The 14,365-nt window shown below is 38.3% G+C and overlaps 1 protein-coding gene across 3 annotated transcripts in view; it reads left to right on the forward strand.

The window, feature by feature from the left end:
* The window catches only part of RTN1 (reticulon 1), a 236,906-nt gene that overhangs the window by 148,101 nt on the left and 74,440 nt on the right, over window positions 1–14,365 (forward strand). Inside the window, exon 4 of one of the 3 annotated variants that reach the window (XM_086320440.1) lies at window positions 12,300–12,388. The exons of the other annotated variants lie outside the window; for them this stretch is intronic. Within the exon in view, the coding sequence (XP_086176566.1) occupies window positions 12,300–12,346 (47 nt within the window). The 3' untranslated portion in view covers window positions 12,347–12,388. The remainder of the gene's footprint in view (window positions 1–12,299; window positions 12,389–14,365) is intronic. 3 annotated transcript variants of the gene reach the window in all.

Raw genomic sequence — 14,365 nt, forward strand, 5'->3', positions numbered from 1 at the left:
CTAACACATTCAAGTGCGCATTCATTCATTAAGAATCAAATCTCTGGCACCTACTGCATGGTTGCGACGGGGCTGTGTCTGGACAGAGATAATAACAGGCTTTGCCCATGAGGCATTTGTAAGGACAGACAAATACACAGATTAATGCAATAAAGTGTTATAGGAGTAATAAAAGCCATACCTTTCCTAGCTCTCTCTATGTTACTGATTTACATTGCCATGATTGAGATGTTGTATGAGTACTCTGACCTTCCTGGCCTGGTTTTCCAATATCTTAAAAAATCTGGGGCACAGAAAAGTATTAGTAGAATAATGATTCCTATCCCTTTCTTACCTTGAGGAGAAAGATTGAATTGTCTGAAGTGATGACAGTATTTGTTTTGGCTTACTGTGAAATGAGCCACATAAGTAGAATCGTTGATTCAATAGCTTGAATACCATCACTAGATGCTGTAGTGATAGTACACCAGTGGGAGTTGAACAAACGGTAAAAATGTATTTTCTCTCTGTTTTTCTGTTTATACAGTGTACTTGAAGTCACTGGATAACTTCAGAGACTCATTAGCCTTCTGTATAATTAGATAAAAATGCTTACCTCAGTAGAGGCTGATCCTAGGGTAGCTGCAAAGTGAGGTGGGTTGGTGCTGTGTTCATTCCTAAGGATGCACAGCTCCTCTGCCCTATGCCTGGGAGCTTGTGGTAGGCTGCATGAAAGCAAAAGTAAAATTGATTTTGGGAACAGGGGGAAGCTGTTGAATGACTAATTTATCATCCACTCTCTGGGGTGCTTTTAATAAGCTTTTTCTGTGTATAAAGGAGAATTTAAAGTCCATTCTATTACCCTTACTGTATATAAAATTTTCATCCAGTTGAGTACTACTTTTCAAAGCCAAGGAAGTGTTTGTTTGGCTAACTAAAAACTATAAATGCTGCTTTTTGCTGAGTGTTTATATTGATGGTCCAGGTTTCTGATTACTCACTTCTCCTCCCATCCCCCGATCCAATATGTTCAGTTGGCATCAGAATGGTATTTTTATGGTCTTTGGTGCAACCTTTGTGAGAGGTGGATTTTCCTCCTGATCTTTGTGTCAGGGAAAGTCAGTAGTAGCAGCAGCTGCAGAAGGTCAAACTCCAGGAATAACATTGGCTCTTTCCAGATGCTTTTCTCTTCTCTCTTCCCTCTCACTAACTGGCAGCTTGATTTTTTCTATAATTTCCTTTTAGCTTCCCAGATGGTGTGGTGATAAAGAATTCGCCTGTTAATGCAGGAGATGTGGAGGCCCAGGCTCAATCCCTGGGTCTAGAAGATTCCCTGGAGTAGGAAATGGCAACCCTCTCCCTTATTCTTGCCTGGAAAATTCCATGGGGTTGCAAAAAGTAGCAGACAACTCAGCACACAGACATAATTTCCTTTACTTCTGTGCTGTCTACACAGGACAATTCTGAATTCAAAAAAGAAAAACCTGGCCATCACTTTATTCTGTTGTAGGGTCATCCTGTCAATGGAAACAAGGACTAGTGTGTAGATGCTATTGACTTGAGGCCTTTGGAGTTCTAAAAGCTGACTTTTAGGTGCCAGCAGGTTTTCAAAGGTCTGACTATTTCTTCCCCTGATGGCAGACCATATTGTGCCCACTGCTTTTTCATTCCATCTTCACAAAGGCATAAGGAGTAGTTTGCTGAGTGGGAACATTGTTAAATATTGGATGGGATTTTTGAGTAATGTTGTTTAATCTCAATAGATCTCTGAACCTCACAGAAATTTGACTATTTGAAGGTTGTTCATAAAAGGATTAGAATTCTTGAATTTTTATGATGGGACCATGATATGGTCTGAATATTTGTGTTCCTCTCCAAAATAAATTCCTATGTTGAAATACTAATTCCCAAAGATTATGAGGTGAAGTTTTTGAGAAATGCTTAAGAAACCATTGCCTATCCAAAGTCATGAAGATTTACTCTTGTGTTTTCTTCTAAGAGTTTTATATTTTTGGCTCTTACATTTAAGTCCTTGATGCATTTTGAGTTAATTTTTTATTTAGTGTGAGATAGGAGTCTGACTTCATTCTTTTGTATGTGGATATCCAGTGGAGGTGATGAAATTCCAAATGAGCTATTTCAAATCCTAAAAGATTATTGCTGTGAAAGTACTTCACTCAATATGCAAGCAAATTTGGAAAACTCAGCAGTGGCCACAGGACTGGAAAAGGTCAGATTTTGTTCCAATCCCAAAGAGAGGCCAAAGAATGTTCAAACTGCCATACAGTTGTGCTTATTTCACAGGCTAGCAAGGTAATGCTCAAAATCCTTCAAGCTAGGCTTAATAGTACATGAACTGAGAACTTCCAGATGTACAAGCTAGATTTAGAAAAGGCAGAGGAACCAGAGATCAAATTGCCAACATTCATTGAATCACAGGAAAAACAAGGGAATTAAAAAAAAAATCTACTTTTGCTTCATTGACTATGCTAAAGCCTTTTACTATGTGGATCACAGCAAACTGTGGAAAATTCTTCAAGAGATGGGAATACCAGACCACGTTACCTGCCTCCTGAGAAACCTATATACAGGACAAGAAGCAACAGACTGGACATGGAACAACAGGCTGGTTCAAAATAGGGAAAGGAGTACGTCAAGTCTGTACTGTATATTGCCACCCTGCTTATTTAACTTGTACGCAAAGTACATCATGCGAAATGCTGAGGTAGATGGCTCAGAAGCTGGAATCAAGATTGCTGGGAGAAATATTAACAACCTCAGATATACAGATGATACCACTCTAATGGCAGAAAGTGAAGAAAAACTAAAGAGCCTCTTGATGATAGTGAAAGAGGAGAGTGAAAAAGCCATCTTAAAGCTCAACATTTAAAAAATGAAAATCATGTCATCTGGTCCCATTACTTCATGACAAATAGATGGGGGAAAAGTGGAAACAATGATAGATTTTCTTTTGGGGGGCTCCAAAATCACTGTGGATGGTGACTGGAGCCATGAAATTAAAAGACACTTGCTCCTTGGAAGAAAAGCTATGACCAACCTAGACAGCATATTAAAAAGCAGAGACAAAAAAAAATAAATAAAATAAAATAAAATAAAAAGCAGAGACATTACTTTGCCAACAAAGATCCTTCTAGTCAAAGCTATGGTTTTTCCAGTAGTCATGTACAGTTGTGAGAGTTGGACCATAAAGAAGGCTGAGTGCCGAAGAATTGATGTTTTCCAATTGTGCTGGAGAAGACTCTTGAGAGTCCCTTGGACAGCAAGGAGATCAAACTAGTCAATCTTAAAGGAAATCAACTCTGAATATTCATTGGAAGGACTGATGCTGAAGTGGAAGCTACAATACTTTGGCCACCTGATGCAAAGAGCCAACTCATTGGAAAAGACCCTAATGCTGGGAAAGATTGAGGACAGGAGAAGGGGGCAGCAGAGGATTAAAAGGTTGGATGGTAAAGCGTTTGTCTACAATGCAGGAGACCTGGGTTCAATCCCTGGGTTGGGAAGATCCACTGGAGAAGATAATGGCAATCCACTCCAGTACTATTGCCTGGAACATCCCATGGACAGAGGAGCCTGGTAGGCTATAGTCCATGGGGTCGCAAAGAGTTGGACATGACTGAGCAACTTCACTTTCACTAGCATCACTGACTTAATCAATAGACATGAGTTTGGGCAAACTCTGGGATATAGTGAAGGACAGGGAAGCCTGGCATGCTACTGTTCATAGGGTCGCAAAGAGTTGAACACAACTTACTGACTGAACAACAGCATCCAGTTGTTCAGGAATCATTTGTTAAAAAGACAGTTTTCCTTTGAAACATCTTCTTATCCTTGTCAGAAAATAATTGAAAACTTCCCTGGTGGTACAGTGAATAAGACTCTGCCTGCCAATGCAGAGGACATGGGTTAAATTCCTGGCCCAGGAAAATTCCATATACCACAGAGCAACTAAGCCCATGCACTGCAGCTACTGAGGCTGCATGCTGTAACTACTGAAGACCATGGACCTGGAGCCTGTGCTCCTCAACAAGGGAAGCCACTGCAGTGAAAAGCCCAAGCACTGCAACTAAGAATAGCCCCTACTCACCACACTAGATAAAGCCTGCTCACAGCAACAAAAATCCAGTGCAGCAACGAAGATCCAGCGCAACTAAAAATAAATTTAAAAATTATTTAAAAAGAACAGTTGACCATAAATGTGGGACTTTATTTCTAGATTATCAGTTATATCCCATTGATCTATATGTCTAGCCTTATGCTAGTACCATACTATTTTGATTAATGTAGCTCTGGATAGGGCTTCCCTGGTGGCTTAGATGGTAAAAAATCTGCCTGCAAGGTGGGAGACCTGGATTTGATCCCTGGGTTGGGAAGATCTCTGGGAGGAGAGCATGGCAACCCACTCCAGTATTCTTGCCTGGAGAATCCCCATGAACAGAGGAGCCTGGTGGGCTACAGTCCATGGGTCTCAAAGAGTCAGATATGACTGAGCCACAAAGCATTGCACAGCTCTGTCTAAGTGAAATCTAGAAGTGTAAGCCTTCTAACCTTTTCTTTTTCAATATTGGTTTAGCTGTTCTGGGTCCTTTGCATTTCCATATGAGTTTTAGAGTCAACTGAAAAGCAGAAATTGATAAAGGTTTCTTGGATTTTGATAGGGATCGCTTGATAGGGATTGTGTTGAATTTGTAGTTTGGAGAATATTGCCATGTTAACAGTATTAAGACTTTTAATTCATGAACATGGGCTATCTTTCCATTTAATTATAATGGAAAATAACTGTTAACAATTTAATTTCAACAATCGTCAATAATTTAACAATTTAGTTTCAACAATTAAATTGTTTTTTAATTATCTTTACATAAATCTTGCACTTATTTTATTAACTTTATCCCTAATTACTTTATTCTTTTGATGCTTAGTATAGCACCACTCATTAGTTTTTAAATATAATTTTATTGAAACAGCGTACTGAATTGCTTACATATTGTCTTTGGCTTTTTTGCTACAAGGGCAGAGAGGAGAGGTTGCCACTGAGACCATGTGACCCACAAAGTCTAAAGTATGTACTCTTTGGTCCTTTACAGAAGAAGTTTGCTAATCTTTGTCTTAGAATATAATTCGGTTTTGGAAAATGCCACTTCTCCTCTTTTTCTCCCTCAGAGATGCTATGTGGTAAAATGGAAGAAAACTCAGAGTTCTTTTATTTAATGTTATGTGTGTGTGCATGTCCTCAGTTGCTCATGCAAATTATATTAGATGGAATGAGTTGTGGGGTTAGTGAGAGCTGGGTCCAGTACTGAGCCATCACTTTCTATTTGGTCTCTCTGAAATTCTGTCTCTCCTTGAAATTTTAGTATGCTTTTCTTAAGAGGGCAGAAAGTGACTTACTAATGTCATATGTTATAGCATATGTCAAGAACTGGGCCCAGAACTCTATAAACTGCTACCCTTTTGTCCGTTTTCATTCCCAGTGATTGGAAGTTAAATTCTTGTGTGTGTGTCTGTGTGTGTACTCAGTCGCTCAGTTGTGTCCGACTCTTTGCAATTCCATGAACTGTAGCCTGCCAGGCTCCTCTGTCACAGGATTATCCAGGCAAGTATACTGGGATAGGTTGCCATTTCCTCCTCCAAGCAATCTTCCCAAGCCTGGAATCGAACCTGAATCTCTTGCATCTCCTGCATTGGCAGGTGGATTCTTTACCACTGTGCCACCCGGGAAGCCCATTAAATTCTTACCAGGAGATATAAGCTAAAAGTAGCTTTCTCCCTATTTCCCTCACTAAGTTCTTAATATCAACTTGCTGGATGCACCTTTACTACTTATTAAACCATGTTCTTCTTTTTCGTAAAAACTTAAGTGCAGAAAAATATGCTGGTTACTCAATATTTAGGTGATTTTGGAACAAGTTTTGTTTTCCACTTAAGAAAAAGATGTTACCTCCATTTCTTAGGTAATGACATTCTAACCTGGTTCATACACATGTAGAACACTTTTATATTAGCCGCAATGAGATGGAAAACATAGCTGTGAGACACCAAAAGCGTATCGCCTGTGGTGTCTATTTTGTTGATATCAATGACAACAGGCTTCCAGCTGGAGAAGATTCAAATGGGTTTCCACTTGCTACTTTATTTGAATCTACTCTAGAAAAACACTGACTGTACCAAAACAGATAAAAATATTACCCAGCAACTCTGGTTGTACAGGTATTAATAAAATAGACTACCACTTACCACTAAAAGTTTCAGAATGCTCCAGAAGCGTGGTTATCTGGAAACAATGATTATCTGAGAAACAAATCTTAAATCTAGTGCTTACAGAAAGATAGAGGACTTTCTCAGTCACAATATATTTTTAGCTTGATTCTTAATGCTTTACAAAAAGTAGGTGTTGTAATCTATTAATAAACTGACAGACTATTATGACTACTTATTCTTTCAGTGGGATGTAATACTAGAAATTATCACTGTTGAGATGTCGTTATCTTTTTCTGGAACCTCCATTTTTTTAAACTTGAATGATCAAAGATCTCAGAATCGAGAATTTCTGGGTTGGAGGGATCTAAAGTTTATGATTCTTAGTGACAGGAAACTCACTGCTTCCAAGCTTACTTTCCATCTTTAGCTAGTTCTTATTAATATATTTATCTCATATGTTGATGATATTTATTGTGGTTGGAACTTTGGGTAGAAGTACTAGACCTTGCATTTTATTCCTGCTAAACATGATCTTGTTAGGTTAACCCCGTTTTTCTAGTCTGTCAAGATTTGAGAATATTGTTTCACTCAGTGCCAAAGAATTGATGCTTTTGAACTGTGGTGTTGGAGAAGACTCTTGAGAGTCCCTTGGACTGCAAGGAGATCCAACCAGTCCATCCTAAAGGAAATCAGTCCTGAATATTCATTGGAGGGACTGATGCTGAAGCTGAAACTCCAATACTTTGGCCACATGATGGGAAGAACTGTCTCATTGGAAAATACCCTGATGCTGGGAAAGATTGAAGGTGAGAGGAGAAGGGAATGACAGAGAACTAGATGGTTGGATGGCATCACGGACTCAATGGACATGAGTTTGAATAAACTCCAGGAGTTGGCGGTAGACAGGGAGCCTGGCTTGATGCAGTCCATGGGGTCGCAAAGAGTCAGACGTGACTGAGCGACTGAACAGAACTGAACTGAGCTTTCATTCAGTGCATTTGCCATCTGGGCCAGTTTTTACATTATCTGTAGGTACGATCCCTAGCTTCTTACTTAATGTGGATGGAAGGTTTGGGAGCCCAAATTCTATGATGGGCTATTAGAATATTTTTCAGATTTAAGTTCAATTCTGTAAGCATTTATTCAGCATTTGCTTGGTAATAAACAGTACTCTCAGTTGAGAACTCAATGATAAGGAAGATAGGATGGTGCATGCATGTGTACTCTGTCACTCAGTCATGTGCGACTCTTTGTGACCCAATCGACTGCAGCCCACCAGGCTCTTTTGTCCATGGAACTTTCCAGGCAAGAATACTAGAATGGACTGCCATTTCCTTCTCCAGGAAATCTTCCCAATCCAGGGACCAAATCCACATCTCCTGCATTGGCAGGTAGATTTTTACCACTGAGCCACCTGGGAAGCCTGAAGGATGGTAGTCTCAAGAAAATCATCACTCTATATAGAGGGAAAGACATTATACAGATAACCACAGTGTACAGTAATGAATAGGATAACAAAGATATGAACATGGAACCAGAGGAGAAGCCAGTAATTACGTGGGGTAATTAATGATGTGTACCAAGATGAGATGATATTTGAACTAATCTTGAAAGAGGACGAGGTGTTTTTGAGAGGAAGGGAGGAGGAGAGTCTGCTTGCTATTCATTAGTTAGCATTTATTCACAGCAAAACAAAATGTTGTTTTTCTGAGAACTCTTCCCCTGGGGAACAAGTAGACCAAAAAAAAAAATGAGATTCTACCACGTAACCTAAAGTAACCAACGTAACCTAAACTCGATATTATCCAGTGGTTACTTCACAGCATTACAGCAGTCATATTCTTTGAGACTAACCAGTTTCATTTAAAAAGTTTCTAGATCATGTATTCCCTGCTTTTTGCCTATTGAGGTTGATGAAGAAGGTCTTACTGATGTAATGTTTCTTAGACTTAGGGTCTAGGAGCCTGGAATAGGAAATCCTGAAAAATTGTTTCTTCATCATCTGTCCTTATTGATCTGAATCTCTGCTTTGTGACAGACCCATCCATCTTGGAGGAACGACTCTTGTCTAGATTACATCCTTTGACTGTTAGGTTATAGTAGCTTCCAGCTTCTTCAGTGAGTATTTAGGACTCCTGAGAATCACAGGAGGGGTTCCATACCTTTGTAGAAATTCAGAAATTTGTTGCTAACAGAATGTGAATTTGTCACTAGGCCTTCTGGCCCTGATCCTAGAATCAGTTCATGTAGCTGTAGTCAACTGCATTTTCCATTAATTCAGCAAGAGACTTTCTCCTTTAAAAAAATGAAACAAAATTACAATAGCCTCTCTTCTTTCACAACAAGACCTAAGAATACACACACACGCACACACAACTTGTCCCTTTATTAAGTTATGCTATTGACCTTTTAAGTGATATCTTGGCCCTGGGAATGAGCCATCTGAAGACACCATGGTAATTCTGTTGTGGGCCAAGTCATTCATTTAGTTGGAAGTGACCATGCATTTAGCAATGCTCTTGAAGCTTTAAAAGCAAAGTCATTCTACCTGTGGCCTCAGCATAAAGGCACATGATCTTGTCCTCTGCCAGGCAGGTAAATGCAGGTATTAAATTGCTGGTGACAGTGGAAAAGTCGAGAAGTTTAAAACTTAACTAAACTGTTGGAAACTTCGCTGAATACTTGCTCTGACATCAACTTCACTGGCTAAATCTGTAAATCTCCAGGGAAGCCAAGAATAAAATGAGAGCCCTAAGAAGTAAAATTTTCAAACCACATTAAATTTCTAGTAGCTTGATATTCTTTGTAGATTTTATCATCATTTTAAACTACAGATTTATTCCTGTATTCATTCACTAATGAGCATATCCCTGATAGAGTATAAGCTCTAGAAGGGTGTAAACATTGTCTTATTTGTCATTGTTATATGTTTACCACCTAGCACAGTGTCTTCCTTGACCTGAAGGAGCTTGAGATCCAGTAGAAGAAAAGTCACAGTACCTGGTTGCTTCTTCTGCCTTTGCCTTCTGAATCCGTAGTCTGGCATCCTTGATGGTTCTGCATACATAAGCCTAGAGCTGAATGTTCCTGGAGAGTAGTACCCCTAGTGAAGGTTGTTAAGACAAAGTGAATGCTCAGAAGACTCTTCTTGGTGATCCCTTTCCTCCTTGTCAACTCCTATTCGAAGGCAAAAGTGAAAGCAGCATTTATAGACAACATGTCTAGGATGAGAAATAGTGGATGTAACTCACATGTATTTTCTATCAAACTCTTCTTTGTCAGTTAAACAATAGGGAATTGCACTATGCATACAATCATTCTTTTTACTCATTCAATAAACATTATTAAATGTCTATTATTTATAAGCCTTGTACTAGGTTCCAAATGAAAATAATGAGTAAATAAAATCATGACAAACATATTATCATTTCCTTTCAGGGGGTTCCCTCCTAGGCTGGGGGATAGTGTATTGGTGGATATCAAACTGGAAGGTCGACCAGGGTGGCTCAAAGAATTTACCTGCTTGAAGGAAGTGTACATGGTAGAAACTGAGAGTGCCTCTGGGCTCCATTTCACCACTATTTGGTCACCCTTTGGTTCTTCCACATAAAGAAAGCTTAAGATTACCACTCCCCCGCCCGCCCTATGTCATCATTCTAATGTGTGGTCAGTATATATAAGATTTTGGGCCAAGTCAACATATCATTTGAATATTTTTGTAGACTCAATCTGTAAAGTGCTAGAATTTTTCTGATATTGCTAGGTAAGTGGATAGATAGATTCTATACAGTTAAATAGAGCCTGTGCTGAAATAATGAAATGTAGGAATCAATAAAGTCAGAAAAGTAAAAGATTATTCTTAATTTATGTGGACAAAGCAGATGGTAAATTCTTTTGTCACTCCCTAAATCCATGAATTCTCTAACTTCCTCTAGTTTATAACAAATAAATCCCAGAGCTCAGTGGTTTACAACAATAGTTTTTCTTCTGCATGTTATATCACAATTTGGCTCAGTTTCAAGGCTATGGTTTCTCCAGTAGTCATGTATGGATGTGAGAGTTGGACTATAAGGAAAGCTGAGCGCCGAAGAATTGATGCTTTTGAACTGTGGTGTTGAGAAGACTCTTGAGAGTCCCTTGGACTGCAAGGAGATCCAGCCAGTCCATCCTAAAAGAGATCTGGCCTGGGTGTTCATCGGAAGGACTGATGTTGAAGCTGAAACTCCAATACTTTGGCCACCTGATGCGAAGAGCTGACTCATTTGAAAAGACCCTGATGCTGGGAAAGATTGAGGGCAGGAGGAGAAGGGGATGACAGAGGATTAGATGGTTAGATGGCATCACCGACTCCATGAACATGGGTTTGGGTGAACTCCGGGAGTTGGTGATGGACAGGAAGGCCTGGTGTGCTGCGGTTCATGGAGTCACAAAGAGTCAGACACGACTGAGCAACTGAACTGAACTGAACTGAACTGAAACTTTGGTGGGCTCACCTCCATGTGCTTTTCCATTTTGGAGCCCAGGTTAAAAGAGACATGCTGTTCTCCTGGTGTAAGGATGAATGAAGCAAGAGGGCCCCAGCCCAGCCACACTTCACATGAAGTTTCTGCTCAGATATGGAAGATGAATGTTCTCTCACATACCATTAGCTGAAGTGTGCCATATTAACAAGTCTGAAGTCAATGGTTGGATAAGCAAGATGAAAGAAAGGAGAAACAAATAATGTACTGAACAAATAATTACAGACTATGAATCAGCATTAAAACTGTAGTCAGAGTCCTTGGACTTTCTGGCATTCAGCTACATTGCTATAAAAAATAATGTTCTGTTTTGAAAATAACTGAAATTAAAAACATTTTAGTTCAATGTATACTGGGGAGATTTGTGAGGCTTTAACTTATATATAGTGCTAAACATGAAACCTTAAAAGAATCATTACTGTATCAGATCCTTTTGATGCATATGGCAAAACTTTTGGGTTAAGTTCTTTCATGGGTACTAGGACTGATAATTTTGTAACAAAGCAGAACCCTTCTGATGGGCCTTTAGGGAAAAACTAGGATGACCACCAAAGAACCCTCCCAAGATATAATGTGCAATTTAAGTAAATACGTAAGCTGGATAGTGTCACTGTTGCCCTAAATGAGTAAAAATGGAAGGATCTAAGAAACCATTTGTGTTCTGAGCATTATTTGAATAATGTTAACGTCAGTGACCATTGTTGACATTAGAATAAAATACTTTCTTGAAATGTATAATTAAGGAATTTAATAAGTTTAAGTCAACATTAATCAAATTTCTGACTAGAAAATGCAGAAATGTCCCATTTCAAACTAAACATTGCAGACAAGTCATCTGTAGGTCATTTCAACAAATGCAGCAATATTAATAATAGTCATTTCAAATGAAGGATTTAATTCAAGGTCTAAGAAAATATATTGCTTCTAATAGTCTAATTAGACTATTCCATATTATTTAAGGTATTTTTAATATACTGTTGCTGTGTCAGAGTGAGCAAATTAATCCGATCAGGTCTGAAGACATAAGACACTTTCTGATAAACAATGATAAATGTTGACTGAGCCTATGACTTTCAAAGAGCATACAAATGGATTTAATATGTCTGTGAGAGTGAACAAGCTAAATCTTTTTTTAATCTGGAAACCTCAGTTTCTGCTTAGGCACATAAAATGATTGGCTATTGGTATATGGCAGTAGTTTTCTATTCATGATGAATGTAGGGAATGCACTCCTCAAATGCAGAAATACAGATTAATCATGTTCTTTAATATGATTATATGGATACTTAATCAGTGAAAGGCCTCTCTCTGATTTTGTGTTATTTGATTTTACCTCTTCTTTCTGCTGACTCAATCCCATTCCCTTGTCCTTCTCATCATCCATTCTAAAGGGACTAATATATATCCTTGGGTTTGTGTGTATAAACTAGATGTTTGGTATATGTGTTTTGAAATTTAAAAAGTGATGCTGTGCTATTATTCTCATTTTGTTTCTTATATATTCTACTTTAACTGTGTTACATGTGCAACTAGTTAATTTTTTCCAACTCATCATATCTCATTGTGTACTTCTGTCAGAGTTCACTTCTGCATTCATTCCTTGCTCCCTGATGATGGACTCCTAGGTGGCTTCCAATCCCCCACTGCCATTCATACACAACACTAATGTAAGTATCCCACACGTGTCTTCTTGTAAACCTGTGGCAGAATTTCCATAGTCTATACGTACTATGAAGGGTTTGCTACTTCATTAGGTATTTGTATATCTCAATTCATACTGTTCATGGGGTTCTCAAGGCAAGAATACTGAAATGGTTTGCCATTCCCTTCTACAGAAGAACTAAAGAAGCCTCTTGGTGAAAGTGCAAGAGGAGAGTGAAAAAGTTGGCTTAAAACTCAGCATTCAAAAACTAAGATCATGCCATCCAGTCCCATCACTTCATGGCAAATAGATGGGGAAACAGTGGAAACAGTGACAGACTGTTTTCCTTGGGCTCCAAAATCACTGCAGGTGGTGATTGCAGCCATGAAATTCAGCTCAGTTAAGGTATCATTGAACTGAAACTCATTGAATTTCATTGAATTCATTCAGTTGAATTCAATGAGTATCATTGAACGGAAATTCAATTCAGTTCAGATATCAGCCATGATACCTCAGTTCAGTTCAATTCAGTTCAGTCACTCAGTCATGTTCAACTCTTTGTGACCCAATGGATTGCAGCACGCCAGGCTTCCCTGTCCATCACCAACTCCCAGAGCTTGTTCAAACTCACGTCCATTGAGTCAGTGATGCCATCCAACCATCTCATCCTCTGTCATCCCCTTCTCCTCCTGCCTTCAATCTTTCCCAGCATCGGGGTCTTTTCAAATGATTTGGTTCTTCACTTCAGGTGGCCAAAGTATTGGAGCTTCAGCTTCAAAATCAGTCTTTCCAAATAATGTTCAGGACTGATTTCCTTTAGAATGGGCTGGTTTGATCTCCTTGCAGTCCAAGGGACTCTTAAGAGTCTTCTCCAGCACCACAATTCAAAGGCATCAGTTGTTTGACACTCAGTTTTTTTTATGGTCCAATTCTCACATCCATACATGACTACTGGAAAAAAACATATCTTTGACTACTCAGGCATGGAAAGGTTTAGTTTCCTCTTCCTCTCCCCTCTATTCTTGCTAACATTTGGTATTATCTGAATTTCTAATTCTGATGAATCTGGCAGAAATAAAAGGCTCTTTCTTTTTCTTAATTACAAGTGTGGTTGAGCATCTCTTTATGTACTTGTTAGCTGTTCAGGCTTCCTTATATGTGAATTGGCTAGTTATATTTGATTTTCCATCTTTTTCTTATTTATTCTCTTATTGGTTTAGACCTTCTAGTTAGTCACCTATTTGTTAACTCTATTGTGCAGTTTATTGAGCAAAAATTCTTATTTTAATGTAGTCAAATTTTCAGATTTTTCACCTTGTGGTTTCTGCTTTTTGGTTAAAACACATTTTCAAGGCACAAAGTTATTTTATTGCATTATCTTTTACTATCTAGATTTACATTTAATTACTTATCCGTTTGTAGTTTAAATATACTATGAGTTAAGAATCTAGCATTCTGTACTTCATGTGTAATGAGTTGGTTTTCTCAGCAGAATTTATTGGACAGTTTATCCTACTCCTCAGAACCCATGGTAATACCTTTATCATATATCAAGTTTAAATCTGTGGTTCTGTTCATGAACTCTTGATTCTCTTCCTTTGGTTTAATTTTCCATTCTTGTGTCAAAACATTTGTTTTATGGCCATTATAGTTGACTTAGTTTTGATGGTTCTTTATTCTTACATGTAAGTTTTATAATAAATTTTTTAGGTTGTTCTAAAATCATACTGGAATTTTTATTAGAACTGAATTGAACTCATGTATTCAACTAGGAGAAAATTGACACTTTATAATCTTAAGTTTTTCATTCATGCACAGAATATGTACCTCCACTTACTTGAGTCTTTTGTTTGTTTATTTATTGGATTTTCAATGGAGTCTAAAATTTTTCTACATAAAGATCTTGTACCTTTTAGGCTAATTCCAGTATTTTCCATTGCTGTTGTAAATTCAACAGTGTATTTTTTGTTGGCTGTTGTTGGTATAGAGGAATGCTCTGTGT

This window comes from Bos grunniens, chromosome 10, assembly GCF_055505025.1.
Source record: "Bos grunniens cultivar Pamir isolate PY7600 chromosome 10, Bosgru_T2T1.0, whole genome shotgun sequence".
In the NCBI taxonomy this organism is placed as follows: domain Eukaryota; kingdom Metazoa; phylum Chordata; class Mammalia; order Artiodactyla; family Bovidae; genus Bos; species Bos grunniens.